A 17,336-nucleotide genomic window follows, 5' to 3' on the forward strand; every position below is an offset into this window, starting at 1 on the left:
AGAGGGTAAACAAATGGAGGGGGGGGGGGGGAGGGGGGGAGAGAGAGAGGAAGCATGGAGGCGGATCTTAATTACATTTGCTGCTGCGGCCAGCGGGGTAGCTGCAGAGGAGCATGTGCACTTCTGGAGATGGAAGCTGCGGCGGCTGCAGATCGTGTGTGTCGTATTCCGGCGGATGCAGTGCGCCACAGCGGCTCGGTGCCTCGGTGGACAGTCGGTCTGGCGCCCGCGCCGCTCCTCGGCCGCCCAGGCGCCCGTGCCTCGCCGCTCGCCTCCCGCCTCGCCTGCCTCGCGGGCCGCCGAGATCCCGCAGCAGCACCGCCCGCCCTGAATCGAGCAGCGGCAAGATCCAGATGCCGTTGGGGCGAACTATGGGTGTGGGGAAGAAGGGGAGGGCGAGGAAGCGGGTGAGGAGGAAGAGAGGCGGGCGACGACACGTCGTCGCTCGTCGCGTCCGCGACGGCGGTAGGGCGAGACGGGAGAGGAGCAGGCGAGGAAATGCCAGGCCGCCAGGCGTCAGGCGAGGTGGGTGACGTGCGCCTGGCCCACCTGTCGGCACGCACGGGGAGAGAGACGGAGCGGGGAGCACGCCGAAGTCAAGAGGCACGTTGAATACGGTGTTGACGTCTCCTGTTGGGAGATTTAATTTTTTTACTGTTATAAGAATTGGCATCTCCCCATATAACATCATAACAGTTGTCATTATAATTTTATGAGTGAAAAAAGCAGATAAAAAATAACACTTTTGCTCACGTGACACGTCAACTCTTACGCCAGCACAAATCCAAGTCAACATGCGCATATGAAATGTCTCTCGTGCCTCTGCTCTCTTCCTCCTCGGGGGGTCAACTAGCACCACTAGTCTGCTCCCCGCCGCTGATGTTGCCACCGGCATCCTACGGAACCACTGCCACAGCATCGAGCGCATTCCACACCATGGCATCAAGCGCGACGCCTGCTGCAGCGACCTGTCATGCACCTCTCAGGCTAGCACGAGGCTCCTCGCCTCGTGCAGGCCGCGAACCCCGCGGCGGCGGCCACCGTGTCGACAGAGCCGCCGTGGCCGTCTAGCTCCAGCATCGCGAAGAACAGCGCCACAGCGTCACGGGCGAGGCCCAGCCTTGCGTGCCCCGATCACCATGGCCATCCAGGAAACCACATCCAGGCCGTCGCCGGCCGGGAACGCGTCGAACAGGGCCACCACGCGCGCGTGCTCGCCGTGCAAGGTAGAGCGCGATGAGGCCGTTGCGGAAGGTGCGCTTGCGTAGCCGAGATCGTGGAGCCGCCACGGTGCGTGACCACCATGCTGGTCTTGGCGTGCTGCCGCAGTGCGAGCGCGGGTTCCACGCCCCATGCATCGACGCCTGACTGCTGCCCCACGGCTCGCCACCCCGTGATGGACAGCACCGTGCCCGCCTCTCCTGGCACGACGATGGCCTCGACCACCGTGGGAACTTCCGGCACGGCCAGTGCGCGGGACTCGCGGCGGTGCCCGACGTGCCCTCGGACCCGGCCAAGTACGGAATCAGAGGCCCCGCGCACACGCACCTCCTGCGCGTCGAGGTGCAGGCCAGGCCGCAGCCATCGCCGCCTCGACGTCATCGTTCCTCGTAGCATACCCGCGCGCGCCTCCCCTCTCTGCGTCTGGCTCCGCCTCCTAGGGGACGAAGCTTGGCGGGATCTCGAGTTCATTGTGGTGGTCGATGCGGCGGCGGGGCATACTCCGTGTCCGCCATGTCCGCGGTCGGGCGTGGGCCCGCGCTCTAGGTCCTAGGCCAGGTCTAGCGATTGGAACCGTGCCGCCGCCACAGCAGCCACGGTCGCACGCGCGCACACGGCCACCACCGCCTCCTCGTTGCAGGTGTTGCTCGTTCGCGGGCATGCCGGAGAGTCCCGAGCACCGCGCGCTCCCAGCAGGGGACGGTGACGAGGGCTGCGTCAAGGGCTTCCTCGACGCCAGCCGCGCACGCCATGGTGAACAGCGGAATGCGGTGGCGGTTCCCATGTCAATGTTGCTCGCCATGGCGTAGTAGTCCAGGCGGTGTTGAAGCGGTTCGCCGAGTGCCGGCGGCGGCGGCGTGCATGGGCAATAGCAGGGAGGGGCGAGAGTATAGGAAGGAAGCAGGGGCATTTCCTACATGCCTGCTGACTTGGATCCACGCTGTTGCGAGGGCTGGTGTACCACGTGAGTAAGAGTGGTAGTTTTGTAGCCTGTTTCTCTATCTGCTACTAAAAACGTAGTGCCAACGATTAAAGTGTTATCTGAGTTATCTGAGGAGTGGTTATTCGATATAATGGTAAAAAGATAAATCTCCCTCTCCTGTTTCGTCTTTTTAGGAGCAGAGAATGGAGCAACAAATGTGAATAACTTGCCATACTGAGACCAAGTAAAAATCCAAATTGTCTTATATTCAGTTTCAAACCATTCTAAGATCATGCTTAGCCATTTTGGAACTATTTTGCAAAATTTCTACAAGTTCTGAATCCCAAAATATAATGTTTATTTTTTTTACCCATACCTTGTTGACAACTTTGTCCCAATGCAGTAGTAGAAGCAGGAGGGGCAAACACTTCTGCTGAAGGATCAGATCTGGTTGGACACTCATCTTCAAGCAGTGAAGAGATAACTGAACATACTTATGTTGAGAATGCAAATAGAGGCCTGACCTCCAGCACTAACTCAGATGCAACTAAAGTTGATGCACTTGAAGATTATGCTAATGTAAGTTTATATTTGTCCTCTGGTATTATTGACCGCAGCTCTCCTCTTCGAGCAAAAAAATTAAATAAAATAAATACATGACCTTGGGGTTAACGGCGGCGGTGTCACGGCGCAAGTCGTTAGTGGAGGGCACAGGACGAAGAGGTGGCGGGAGCCTCTGCCACCGATCGAGATGGCAATGGGGAATTCTCCATCGGTGATCGACTCCCCATCCCCGTCCCCGCTGACTCCCCCATCTCCGTCCCCGTAGGGATAAATTTTACCCATCCCCGTCCCCACAAGGATAAATTTTACCCATCCCTACCCATCCCCGTCCCCGTCAAAACCGTCGGGGCCAGAGTTGTCCCCGTCCCCGTTTCAATGACAGCCATAGAAGAGTATAATCATAGAAGAGTACAACCATAAAAGAGGGCAAGAACACACCAAATTGAACACCGTGAAATTCCATTAGTTTCTTCCAATATAGAAGCACCATTCCACAAGCACGCAGTACATACATGAGCACGTTTGTACATACATCATTGCACGCGCAGATCTAGTAGCACAAAGATCTAGAGGGAAGGAGCAAGAATAGGCTTAAATGCACTCTGATCTAGATAGAAGGAGCAGGCTCCAACAGATTTGAGTCGTCTCTAGTCTGGCTAGATTTGAGATGCAGTATTATTCAGAACACACACGAAAAGAGCAGGACGCTCGGGATGCCGCATGGAGATGCCTCGTCGGAGTCACGTCTGATCTCTGGTGCAGGAGATGAGGGAGGGCGAAGTGGAGCCGCAGACACTGCTGCTGTGTCGGCGCCTCGGCGGAGTTGCGTCGTGCCTGGTGCGGGAGATGAGACGCAGAAGCTAGCGGCGGCTGGTACGGGAAGGAAAGGATGAATGGATATGTTTAGGGTTACTTGCAGACTCGCAATATATATATTGGCTGGTTGTAGTTGGGCCTTGCCTTGCTGGTTCGCCGCTTGCGTAGCTGCTAGTCGGGCGGGGATACGAGGATCGGGGACAGTGGACATGCAACCGTCCCCGTCCCCGCTAGCCCCGATGGGATGAACTTCCTACCATTTTAATCTCCATGGGATGAACTTGGTCCCATTCCCATTCCCTAATAGAAGAATTCTCCGCGGGGAATCAGAGATCAGGGCCCCATTGCCATCTTTAGCCACCAATGGAGGCAGGGGAAGGGCCTGTGGGGCGGGGCGGGGCGGGGTGGCGAGGTGCTAAGGTCGGTGGCGGACTGGCGGCAAGCGCGAGAGTACCGGCAGGTGTGCGCGTGGCATGCGAGTAGTTTTGGTTTGGTGTGCGTTTGCTAAAAGTCCTCAGAACCTTTGTCCGTCAAGACGTTTGCTGGATTCCAATAAATTCCATAGTGGAAGGCTGGAAGCCATCGCAAAAACCTAATGTTCCGCCTGGCCTAAATAAAATTTCATAATGACCTTGGGTTGGGAGCTTGGTCTATATAAATTATGTTACTAACTTTGCAAAAGACAAAAGATAAGATCTCTATTAGTGGAGATAACCATATACTCCATATAGATAGGCCCCGTTCGCTTCGCTGAAAAAACAAGATGAAACATTGTTCCCGCTGATTTGTTGCGAGTGAAAAACACTATTCCGGCTGAAAAGACAAGTCAAAAAGTATGAATTATAAGACAAGCGAACAGGCCATAGAGCCTCATAGACTATATAGGCCTATAGAATGGGTCTCGATATACACTTAACAAATTCATCGTAAATGTTGTGTTTTTCTACGGAGTCATTACTAGTTCCATTCTTAAAAACATATTGTTTTTTTAGCCTCCGAGGAGGTATGGTTCTCGAGTTTGGCAAAAGGCCAAATAATTGGCTGCCCTGCCACAATAGGAGGGTTTGCAAACTGCCTTTAATTTTTTTATTAGAATTTTGTTTGTTTATGCAAATAGAGATGATAGACGGTGTTTTTCAGCAGTTATAGGAGTATAGATGATTCCTCAAAGAAAAAAAATGGAGATGAGATTATACATGAAAAAGAGGTGAAATTTTCACGTTTCACAATTTATCTGTGGGCCCATCGGCATGTTTTTTTTTACCAAAAACATTGTCATCTGCTTAATATACACTTCACACAATTTATCTGTGGTCTTGATATACACTTAACAAATTCATCGTAAATGTTTTTTAAGTAGATTTTGATCCCTAGGCTTAATTGCAAACACACCTAGGGTCTAGAAACACTAGTAGAGAAACGACCTTTGATCCACTTTAAAATTTGGCTTTAGTCCTGGTATTTTTCGCGCCCGGGACTAGAGAAACCTTTAGTCCCGGTTGCTAGCTCCAACCGGGACTAAAGGTCCCTACCCAACGGCTAAAAGTGCGAGAATCTTTAGTCCTGGTTTGAGACACGAACCCGGACTAAAAATGTGACTTTTAGTCCCGGTTTGAGATACGAACCCGGACTAAAGATACCTTTAGTCCCGGTTTGTGTCTCAAACCCGGACTAAAGGTGTCTCCAAACTAAATTTAAAAGGAAAGAGTATCTTATCTAAGTAAGATGTGTGGTGGTAGGTGGATGGTAACGCGTGCGAGAGCTGAAGTGGGAGGTCGTAGGTTCGAATCTCCAGAGCTGCAACTTGTTTTTACCCAATAAACACCTCTAGTCCCGGTTAGAGGAACTGGGACTAAAAATCAAGACCTTCAGTCCCGATTTCGTAGTCCCGGTTCCAAAACCGGGATTACAGGGGGTTGAGAACCGAGACTACAGCTCGTTTTTCTACTAGTGAAAGTTGTACCAACAGTTTTTGTTAAAAAATAACATTGAAATCTGCAGCTTTTCTAGTTTTATTCAACCCAAAGAAATGTAAACATTTTAACCTAATTATGTATCAACATCTAGATACTTCCCTTATTAGAGTAAGTGATGTATCATGAGCTCATTACTCAAATTTATTGGAATGACTTCATTCTGCATACTAGTGTTAATTATAAGCCTATGAGAAATGAGGCGGTGATGCATCAGTTGATTCCATTCCACAAACCAAATAAAAATTTAAAGAGTCTGTCAATGATGGACTACCTCATTCCACAAACAAAACACCCTATTAGAATTTTGTATCTTCTTTTCTTTTAATAATCGTGTACTTCTTCTAACGAAAAAGGCAAATCTCTTGCTGCCTTTCGGGAAAAAAACATGCATCATGTACGCATCTTAAACTGCCATTCAGCTACTAAAACGCCTGTTTCTTCTTCAGCCAAACATAAATGGAGAGCCAAAATTACAAGATTGTGAACATCATGCCAGATCAATTAAGTACTGCTCGTCTTCATCCATCTCAAGTGGATCGATACCATCAGCTTCCTCGTCAGGCACCTCAACACTTGACTCAAATTTCAAAACAGAAGGTACCACAATTCAAGCACTCTATATTACTGGTGCTGACGATTGATGAGGAGTTCTTGTATACTCCATCCGTCTTAAATTATAAGTTATTTTAACTTTTTTGGAGAGTCAAAGTATTTCAAGTTTGATTATGTGGGGGATATACCCCCGGGTACCACAAGATGGTACATGGGCCGCACCATCCGAGGTGGCCCGACCCGTGAGATCAAGACGTGCACGGCGCTGCTTGGCGTGCACCGCAAGACATTGTAATAGTACCAAATAGGATACTTTACTTGTAACCTTGTCCCTTCGGAGTATATAAGGAGGGGCAAGGGTCCCCTAGAGGACAGATCCAAAGAGGTCAATCTATATACATCTCAATACAATACACCAAAGACACAGGACGTAGGGTATTACGTCGACCAGACGGCCCGAACCTGTCTAAATCGCTGTCTCTGCGCCTTGTGTCACCATCTGGTTCCTGATTACGCGCACCGTCTACCGACAATCTACCATCATGGGCATACCCCTAGATGGACTGCCGACCATATTTCGTCGACAGTGGCGCGCCAGGTAGGGGGTGTGCGCTTGATCCATGGCGAGCCAGATGGACCTCAAATCAACAACGCGTTCTCGTCGTCAATCTCGTGGAGATCCATCCCGGTCCACGACGACGATTCATCGCTGCTACACCAGCCCCTGTGACAGCAGATCTGATCTCGGAACCACCTTCGAGGTCGTCTTCACCAACAACTCGCTGTCGCTGCTCTCGTCAGCCCTCGTCGACGACTAGCCGCCGCTGCTCTGGTTGGCCCTCGTCGACGACTCGCCGCCGCTGCTCTCGTCAGCCCTCGTCGACGACTCGCCGTTGCTGGTCTCATCAGCCCTCGTCGACGACTCGCCACCGCTGCCCTCGGCGGCCTTCGCCGATAGCCCTCGCCGACATCTTTCGTCGACGTCCCTCGCCATCGACTCGTCGTCACCGCTCGACGGCCTTCGCCGACATCTTTCGCCGACGTCCCTCGCCGTCGACTCGTCATCACCGCTCGGCGGCCTTCGCTGACATCGTTCGCTGATGTCCCTCGCCATCGACTCGTCGTCACCGCTCGACGGCCTTCGCTGATGTCCCTCGCCGTTGACTCGTCGTCACCGCTCGACGGCCTTCGCCGACGTCCCTCGCCGTCGACTCGTCATCACCGCTCGACGGCCTTCGCCGACATCTTTCGCCGACGTCCCTCGCCGTCGACTCGTCATCACCGCTCGGCGGCCTTCGCCGATATCCTTTGCCGACGTCCCTCGCCGTCGATTCGTCGTCACCGCTCGACGGCCTTCGCCGATGTCCCTCGCTGTCAACTCGTTGTCACCGCTCGACGGCCTTCGCCGATGTCCCTCGCCGTCGACTCGTCGTCACCGCTCGATGGCCTCCGCCGAGCTCCGACCACCTCGACCACCAGACCACGTCGACCACGTCCCGAGCAGCTCCGCCGAGCTTCGACCACGTCGACCACCAGACCACGTCGAAAACATCCCGAGCGGTTCCGCCGAGCTTCGACCACCAGACCACGTCGCAATGATGATCGCCGCGAAGAACGGCGCTACGACAATCGCGACCACGATCATGACGACAGATCAGAAAGCTCGAGGACCGGACAACTTCATCGCCACCGATCAGATTTCTATCCAAAGATAAGTACACTTCTAATATTTATATTTAATATAATTTTCATTACGACGTTTCTCCACAACGTCCTCGTCATGATTATTCTTCAAATAACGTTTGTCCATGTATACCATCTTAAATATAACGTACATCTATACTTAATGCAAATCCTCGACCAGTCATGTTGACGCTCGATGCCTCCAGAGACGGCCCTGTCTCTGGCTCCTCCCTACACGTGCACGAGCGTCTGCCCTCTGCGTTATGGGTGGTCGGCAGCGGTTCCTTAGCGACGCTTTGTTCTTCCTACACGTGCACGGGCTCCACGCCCCGCGTTATGGTTCACGGGCTGGCTAGGGCTGGAGACTCAGCTACATACTAACTGGTCGGGCGATTTATATTAAGTATAAACACAAACTTCATATTAACACTGATGTTTACAAAGCACCAACTGCTTTATCACATCATGCTCATTTGCAAATGACTGCTGAGCGCCATACGCTATTTCTTCACTGCTGATTTTTTCTCCATAATTTATTATTTTGTACATCATGTACTACCATTCTACATATTTATATTGCAGTAATTTCGAGCTATGCTCGGGGACTTCGTCGCTCGCTTCTTGACCTACGCTCGGGGGCTGCCTCGATCACTCTCCGACCACGGCTCGGGAACTTCGTCGCTCGCTCCTCGACCTGTGCTCGAGGACTGCCTCGACCACTCTCCGACCACGGCTCGGGAACTTCGTCGCTCGCTCCTCGACCTGTGCTCGAGGACTGCCTCGACCACTCTCCGACCACGGCTCGGGGACTTCGTCGCTCGCTCCTCGACCTGTGCTCGGGGACTGCCTCGACCACTCTCCGACCACGACTCGGGGACTTCGTCGCTCGCTCCTCGACCTGTGCTCGGGGACTGCGTCGATCACTCTCCGACCACGGCTCGGGGACTTCGTCGCTCGCTCCTCGACCTGTGCTCGGGGACTGCCTCGACCACTCTCCGACCACGGCTCGGGGACTTCGTCGCTCGCTCCTCGACCTGTGCTCGGGGACTGCGTCGATCACTCTCCGACCACGGCTCGGGGACTTCGTCGCTCGCTCCTCGACCTGTGCTCGGGGACTGCCTCGACCACTCTCCGACCACGGCTCGGGGACTTCGTCGCTCGCTCCTCGACCTATGCTCGGGGACTGCCTTGACCACTCTCCGACCACGACTCGAGGACTTTGCGTTTCAACTACATGCGACTGACGACTCGCATACAGTTGGGATATTCTTTCTCGTTTAGACCTTGCTACAAGGCTCATACCTCGCCTTCCAGCAAGCTCGGGGACTACATCGGTACGATGCACCTGCCGGTACATCTCGTATCGCCTGTACGACGATTGAGTATAAACAACTTAACTGGGAATTCTTTTTAGACCCTGGCACCACGTGCCTACGTCACCTACTACCAGGCTCGGGGACTAAGTGGGCACACTTCACCTTGCGGTGAATGTGCTTGTTTTTCGACCACTACGTCTCTGATGATCAAGGATGCTACGCTTCAAGACGCACTTACATTTCTTTTCAGAAATACAAGTGGGCACACTTCCCAGGACGGAAATCTTTTTCTTTCTTCTTAAGAGCACCATACATTCTTCGGACAACCTACTTCTCCGGCGACAACGGTGGTCGGAGATGTCAAAAACTCAAGCCTCACTGTTCGGAGAAGGTTGAAACGGTGTGTCGCATCAGAATACATGGCGCTCGGGGACTAGCTGTGGGGGATATACCCCCGGGTACCACAAGATGGTACATGGGCCGCACCATCCGAGGTGGCCCGACCCGTGAGATCAAGACGTGCACGGCGCTGCTTGGCGTGCACCGCAAGACATTGTAATAGTACCAAATAGGATACTTTACTTGTAACCTTGTCCCTTCGGAGTATATAAGGAGGGGCAAGGGTCCCCTAGAGGACAGATCCAAAGAGGTCAATCTGTATACATCTCAATACAATACACCAAAGACACAGGACGTAGGGTATTACGTCGACCAGACGGCCCGAACCTGTCTAAATCGCTGTCTCTGCGCCTTGTGTCACCATCTGGTTCCTGATTACGCGCACCGTCTACCGACAATCTACCATCATTGGCATACCCCTAGATGGACTGCCGACCATATTTCGTCGACAGATTATAAAGATTTATGACATCAAATATGTATAGTATGAAAATATAATCAATGAAGATCTAATGATACTTATTTGGTATCATAAATGTTATTATTTTATTATATGAATTTGGTCAGACTTGATATACTTTGACTCTCCAAGAAAGTTGAAATGACTTATAATTTGGGATGGAGGGAGTAGTTAAATTTAAACTAAACCTAGGACCACCACGCTTGTTCAAGAACCAGTAAGGATCAAATTGTTTTACTGTGTAGTTTGGTACCTGGTTCTGGTTGGATAAACCTAAATAAAAGGATTGCATTTTTGCTCCACTTCCTTTTTCAGAGACCTATTATCGGTCACCAACTAATTTATCAACCGCAGTACCTGAACTAGCAACATTTTCCCTCTGTGGGATTATCTCATAAAAGCTCAATTAGAAAGCTCAGTTGGTACAAAGAAAATACTGATTGGCACATTTTGGTTTTCGAATACAGAATGCACATGGTTAATATAGTATGTAAACTAGACATATTTATTTACTATAGTAGTGAGTACATTGGGACATCCTTATTGTTGGGTAGCCAAAGATTATAACATCACCTTCCCAGGATTGACATCTCATTGAAGTATAATTGGACATAACCTGGCAGGCCCTGTGACACATTGCAAAGAGGATGAGATCTCCGTGCTTGGTTGATGGCATCAAGTGTCTTAAGGAGAAATGGGAGGGACAGGGATTGGCATCACATAGATTCCAATAAATGAACCACGCAAACCGCAAAGATTTGATTATCTGAAAACAGGAAATACGGTCATAATAAGATGGGTGCTATTGAAACAACAGGTAGCAGGAAAATGAGAATATGAGTGATTAAGCAATTCTGCAGCTGCTACATTAGCCTGTCGCCCTTGGCATAATTTCAGTTGATATTTTCCATAGCTTGAATAATATTGTACAAGTGATAATTATTGTACATATACGATCCATCGTGCACTCCCACCAGTTTCACTAGAGTTAAGATATCTTTTGTTTTTCCTCGCCTAAGAGTTGAAGACCTATTCACTGTTCAGAGAGTTGGGGTCCTCCTCATTTATGGCTCCTTCTGCCATTCTCTATGAACTATGATAGGACAAATTCCCTGTATATACAATTGTATAATGTATATTTATAACATTGCAGGATAAGCAGTACCAGAGCTCTTGTACATGAATTGTTTTTAAGTAATTTCCTTTGGCGAATGGTGAAGTTAACTGTGTGTGTGTAAAAAAGATCTGTGATTCGTTGTGTTCACTTGAATGGGTTATTCTTGTTGCATCTCATTGTTTCGTTTGTTGGAGGTCAGAGCTAGGCAAGATTACCTTCGTCGTACACTTTCGGATCCTGCTGTTGTCGAGTTGTTTGCTTGTGCTAGTGATTTTAACAGTTGGCTGGAGATTTATTAATCTCCTAGACGAAATTGGAGCACAGAGATTTTTTTTTCTTTCTAGTTTTTTTCAGTACTGGAATGCTCAGATATTTTGAGGTAACCCTTGTGTGTATTATGACCTCAAATTTGTAACATATATCATACTAACTCGTAATCTACATGTATATGTTGCTATGATTATGGTCGATGCGTTCATCATCGTGGCATCCAGTTCAATTCCGAGAACATCACTGAACCGTGATTGCCTAATATGATGAGGGATTAATCGAGTAAAGAATGAAAAACTCTGGCGATTAGTTGAATGAAGCTGAAGAATCAATGCAAGTGTTCTGAATCAGCAGCCGTGCTCAGGCCAAGCAACGGCCATGCATCAATCAATAGGGCCTGGAAGAATCATGATACGGCTACGAGCGGCGCGCTCCGGGCTGCGGCGGCAGGTCCCGGTGTCCCCCGGCCCCCTGCTGCAGGGCCTCGATGTCCTCGAGCGCGGCGACGACGCCGTCCATGTCGGGGCGGCACTTGGGGTCGCCGGTGAGGCACTTGCCGGCGAGCCTGGCGGCCCGGAGCGCGGCCTTGGTGTGGTACTGGCCGTCGATCCGCTGGTCCATGAGGCTCTTGAGCTTGCCGGCGCGGGAGAGGTAGGGTTTAGCCCACTCCACCAGGTTGTGCTGGTGGCTCGGCCGGTTCAGGTCGTGCGCGCGCAGCCCCGTCAGCAGCTCCAGCAGCACCACGCCGAAGCCGTACACGTCGCTCTTCACGTACAGGTGCCCTGCATTGCATGCATCCATGTCGGTCAACGTACGTGATGAGCGCCTGGTGGCGCCGCGCCATTGCCGTCGTCGTGCTCGTGCAGGTGCAAACACCTACATACCGGTGGCGACGTACTCCGGCGCCGCGTAGCCGTAGGTGCCGATGATCCGGGTCGTCACGTGCGACTTCCCGGCGGAGGGCCCGTTCTTGGCGAGCCCGAAGTCCGACAGCTTCGCGGTGAAATCCTGAAAACATTCACACGTCTGTGGTCAGTGAACATGGTAGCCAAGGAGAAGACCTACCTATGCACATGCTTGCTTTTGCAGAAGATGTACCGAGTCGAGGAGGATGTTGGACGCCTTGAAGTCCCTGTAGATGACCTGCTTCTCCGACGAGTGCAGGAAGGCGAGGCCGCGCGCCGCGCCCGTGGCGATCTTGAGCCTCCGGCTCCACGACAGCGCCTCCAAGTTTCCACCCCCTGCTCAGACAGACATTTTCAGTTTTTCACCCCAGCAAGTCAGACTGCAGGACGCTCAATCTCATACAGGGTACCATGTGGCGTCGCCATTGCCAAAACTTGTAATTTAATCTGACCATGAACAGCATGCATGACTTGTACAAGCGACTTGCTCAAACTAGTCAAACTTGGGCGCCTATGTATCCAAAAGTCAAATGCGATTCTAGAAGGCAAAGGTCAGACAAAATTAATGCATGCATTTTCAAACTATGTTAGGCGACAGGGAACACACTCCCCAGAAGTAAAACCATACTCTACCATTGCTGTTCGTCAATCGTATAGAAGTAAACTGAGTGGACCGGCAGGTTTATTGCCAATCAGAATCTGCTGAAAAGTAGAATGCCAAACTGACATTGTTGGCGGTGGCAGGCTGCTTACTTCTGAAGAGATGGTTTTCCAGGCTGCCTTTGGACATGAACTCGTACACCAGGAGCAGCTCCCTGTCCTCGCCGCAGTAGCCAAGCAGCCTCACCAGGTTGGGATGCGACAGTCTACCCAGGAAGTTGACCTCCGACTGCACTTGCCAACACAAAGAATAACATATGCACACATCAGAGACGCCACTGGCACGCCGGTATGATGAACTCACAAGTCACACTACATTAGCACACTGATTGGTACTGCATGTTCTCAAATGGTCATGGACTCATGGAACATCACAGAGACACATTGTACCAACTACCAAGGATGGCATGATGGATTTTGTATGGGAGTCCCTATCTTATCTAGGGAGGAAACTAAACCAAGAGGAGTAGAAAAATGCAACTTCATGGCCAGCTGGGGGCCGGCAGAAACTACAAGAGTTGACTTGTACAGTGTTCCCCGAAGAAAGGGACATGTAGAACTGATTAGCTGAACCACAAATTTCATCAGGATTCTAAAGAAAAGACGCGATTTCATCAAACAAAACAAAAGAAGGGGGGAGATTTTTCCATGTTTTAGAAGCACACAAACACTGATGGAATGGAACGAACATCCAGACGAAGAAATGGTGCAGAATCGATCAAGAGGCGATCGATGGATGGGATGGGATGGATCACCTGCCACTCCTGCAGGCCCTGGACGCTCTCCGGGTTGAGCTTCTTGACGGCGACGATGACGCCGGCGTTGCTCTTGGCCGGGTTGAGCGTGCGCTCGTCGACCCAGCCCTTGTAGACCCGGCCGAAGCCGCCCTCCCCGAGCACCATCTCCGGCTTGAACCCGCGCGTGGCCTGCCGCAGCTCGGCCAGCGTGAACTTCCTCAGCCTCGGCGCTTCCAGAACACGCCCGGGCCCCGGACACGGATCAGGACCGTCTCCTCCTCCCGTCTCTTGCTTCGCCCCGCCGCCGCCGTCGCTCGGCTTCGTCGGCGGCGGCCGCGGCCCTGCACGTGCACAAGCCAGCAACGATGAGACGTCGGTCAGACCATCACGGCGGCCGGCGTCGTGGACGAGCCGGAGAACTCGATCGGAGCTAGCGTGCGAGCAAACCTTACCTTTGGTAGGAGGACGACTCGGCGGCTTCGCGTCGGCGTCAGCGGAGCCGCAGCAGTTCCCCATGGCGTACGGTACGGTGCCGAGCTACCAACCACGCGCTCCTCTCTTCCTCCTCGCTGATCTCAAACGCGCGCGCGGGGCGCGGGCGTGTATGTGCTCTTGTGCTGCTGCTGCGCGTTCTCAGACGGTGTGTGCTGCTACTAAGTACTAATCAGGAGAGGAGAGGAGAGGAAGGAGAAGGGACGTGGACAGCGTGGTGGGAACGGAGAGGAAAACATCAAAGAAAGGAGGGATGGAAGTCCAGCAAGGAGATGGTGCGCCAACGCCAAGGCAAGGCAGACGACATGCGGCGCTGCTATCTGGTCATGGCGTGGGCTTTGTCTACGGAGCACAAGTGCACAATAGACCCACAGCATTGTCGGAGCTTCAACTGTGAGGTCATTCTTGGCACTAATACGCTCCTGGACTCGGTCCGCGCAAGTGTTTCCTGCTGTTACTTCGTCCACGCTAAGAATACGCTGTTTGTAATTTGCAAAGCTGGACGCCCTTCCATTCACTGAAAAGTGGGCTCCACGCTCCGCGCGGTCTACTTGTCAGTAGATTGTGGAACCGAGTAGCCGAGTAGGTAGGTGGTGGTCACTGTTCCGTAGCCCTGTCAACGCGTGATGATCTATGGCTCTACTCTCACAATCTTTGTTAAGGGCCGTTTGGTATGGTAATTGGTAGCGCACTGGTCCTCCACTCAAACACACAAGGCATAAGCTCAAGAGAGCTATCAACAATGTCCTTTTCGCAACTCAGCCGTTCAAAAAGTTATCTCGGATTTAATCATTCCGCGCCGTGCCTTAGGAGTGGGAAAAAAAACCTACTAACTTCGATCACTGTTCCTCTAAACAATTATTTAGTCTGTTTACATACTGTTTGAACGCTATACGGTGGTATATTGTTTTCCGTTTCATCGGTTGTTTTGCTCGTTTAAACGTCATTCTATCCATTTATACTCTATTTTGCTCGAATAATGTCTAAACAGCAAGTGATCGACTGATTACCATTTAGCGTTTTGGATAACACTGCCTCCGAGTCACTTCTTGACATGCTAGAACCCCACCTCTGAGATGAAAATTAGGTGTGTCTAAGTCTTACTCTTTTTTGCCAACTATGTCTTCTCTCTTAGGATAGTAAGGTGTTGGTCCTCTTTCTAGCCCATGTCGCCTCTCTCCATGGCTAACAAGGCCGCACCACCTCTATTCCTAGGCTATGCCTCGTAGATCCATGGCTAGCAAGATGTCAAGTGGTGACCCTCACCCTAAGTTCAGGGGCGGACATAGCGGTGGGACGGGGGCTCAAGCCCCCCTACCCATATCGCAGCAGTGGAACCCCCTGTGGAGCCCCCATGAATTTTTAGGCAAAGTTCTATAGTATAGAGGGGCTAAGACTTAAGATCTAACAACAGTGTTGTTCAACCCCCTAAAATATTTTCTAGGTGCGCCGCTGCCTAAGTTAACTGTGCCCCAAACCCGTAATGCTCGTTCTACGGCTAGGCCATTTCCCTTCCTGTGTCACTGCATTGTACCTTTCTAGCTACCACCTAGTTGGTTGTGGTTGTGCCTACTCGCGATCTGTCGAGTAAAATGGAGTAAAGCTAGAGAGGCTGGAAGTTATTTCTACCAATCTATTGTGCCTCTTCGTTGTCTCAGTCAAGTAGAGTGGAGCAGAGCTAGAGTGATTAGGAGCTGGACCCCATTAGATACACTGCCCTATTCGTTTGGGCTGGTTTGACTTATGACTGAAAGTACGGTTGGCTGATTTGGTGTGAGAGAAAAATACTGTTCGTTGGCCGATAAGTCATGACTTATAAGCCAAATACGACCGAGCGAACATCCTGAATATTTTGGGTTGTAATTTTCATATGACCATTCTATAGATATGATCAACGACACGAGGATGTTTGGATCTAAACAATTAAAAGCTAGCCATTGAAATTAGCTCTAACTAGTGAATCAAAATACCATAACTGATAGCTCAAAATGAACTATCCAGCTAATAAATAGTATATTAGTTGGGTCCCTAACTAAATACAACTAACTATGAGATTAAGGATTGAAACGAAACCTCGCAAATAGTCTAGCTAATAAAAAAAAGCTAGCTGATTTTTCTAAGGAAGTCTCTCACAGTTAAAAAAACGAAATGTAGATATTTTTTCGTGCGACTTTGGTTTGGGTCGCCCGACTGCCTCTCCTTAGCGATCCTAACACCATCCCGTGAAACTTTCCGTGCCGTCGGGTGGGACCGTGAAACTTTCCTTCGTAGCAATCACCCTAGGCGCCGTTCGACGGGTAAGAAAACCAGCCGGAATTCACTGTTCACGACTGGATTTCACTGTTCACACTCCCAAATTTCTCGCAGCGAACAGGGCCGTAGTCCGCAGCCTGCCGCTCGCCCACGACGCGGAATCATCTTCACCCGCGCCTGCCTTCCTGCCATAGCCCACGCCGCTGCCCCCTCACGCCTGCACCGGCACCACCCATTGTGAGGAGCCGCGCCCGTCGCCTTGCCTCGTCTCCGCCAGACGGCGCCACGTCGAAGGATCCGCCTGCTCCTCTTCAACGATGGCCACGGCACGCCCTCGCGCCTGCACCGGCACCTCGCCCTGCCCTTGCTCAAACACCGCCGAACACCCGTTGCGAGGAGTCGCGCCCGTCGCCATGCCTCGTCTGCGTCGGACGCCGCCACGCCGAAGGATCCGCCTGCTCCTCTTCAACGACGGCCGCAGCACGCCGAAGCCCACACCAGCGCCTGCAAGAACCGGTCGATCTCCCCACACCGGTAAGTCATGATTTCTGATCCATTGTTTATGTTTGTTCGAAAGATTCCGGCCGCTGGCCAGTCGCGGTCCAGTCGATCGTTCGGGTTACAAGTTTTTGCGACCCTGAAAATAAAGATGGATCTAAAACGGCTGTTGCAGATTGCACAAGATTATTTGATGTGTGTTTTCTTATATGCTTTATGAACCAATGATGATGGTTCATTAAAAATAAATTGATAGCAAGCAACTTGGTCTTTGTTTCTCAATCATGGGTTTGGCTCATGATAATCTTGGTTCTTAGTTAGCAAGTAACTTTGTTCGTACTACTGTTGCTGTTTTTTTGTGTTATTTCTTTTTGTAACTTTGTCTTTGTTTCTCTGTACTTTTTGACTGATAGCGTGGCGACACAGGGCCTGCATCTTGCCCCATCGTCGCCGGCCACACCCTTTGGCCAGCTGATCAGAGGTTCGGCAGCCGGC

At 51.2% G+C, this 17,336-nt stretch overlaps 1 protein-coding gene across 1 annotated transcript; it reads right to left on the reverse strand.

Annotated features, from left to right (window-relative positions):
* Positions 1-11,579: 11,579 nt before the first annotated feature.
* On the reverse strand, positions 11,580-14,415 carry LOC136535745 (probable serine/threonine-protein kinase PIX13). The gene is made up of 6 exons (XM_066528124.1): positions 14,051-14,415; positions 13,617-13,939; positions 12,955-13,090; positions 12,395-12,537; positions 12,181-12,304; positions 11,580-12,078 (listed from the first exon to the last, which is right to left on the reverse strand). The coding sequence occupies exons 1-6, from the start codon at positions 14,112-14,114 to the stop codon at positions 11,714-11,716; spliced, it is 1,155 nt and encodes a 384-aa protein (XP_066384221.1). The 5' UTR covers positions 14,115-14,415; the 3' UTR covers positions 11,580-11,713.
* Positions 14,416-17,336: the final 2,921 nt, after the last annotated feature.

Source organism: Miscanthus floridulus, chromosome 2, assembly GCF_019320115.1.
Source record: "Miscanthus floridulus cultivar M001 chromosome 2, ASM1932011v1, whole genome shotgun sequence".
In the NCBI taxonomy this organism is placed as follows: domain Eukaryota; kingdom Viridiplantae; phylum Streptophyta; class Magnoliopsida; order Poales; family Poaceae; genus Miscanthus; species Miscanthus floridulus.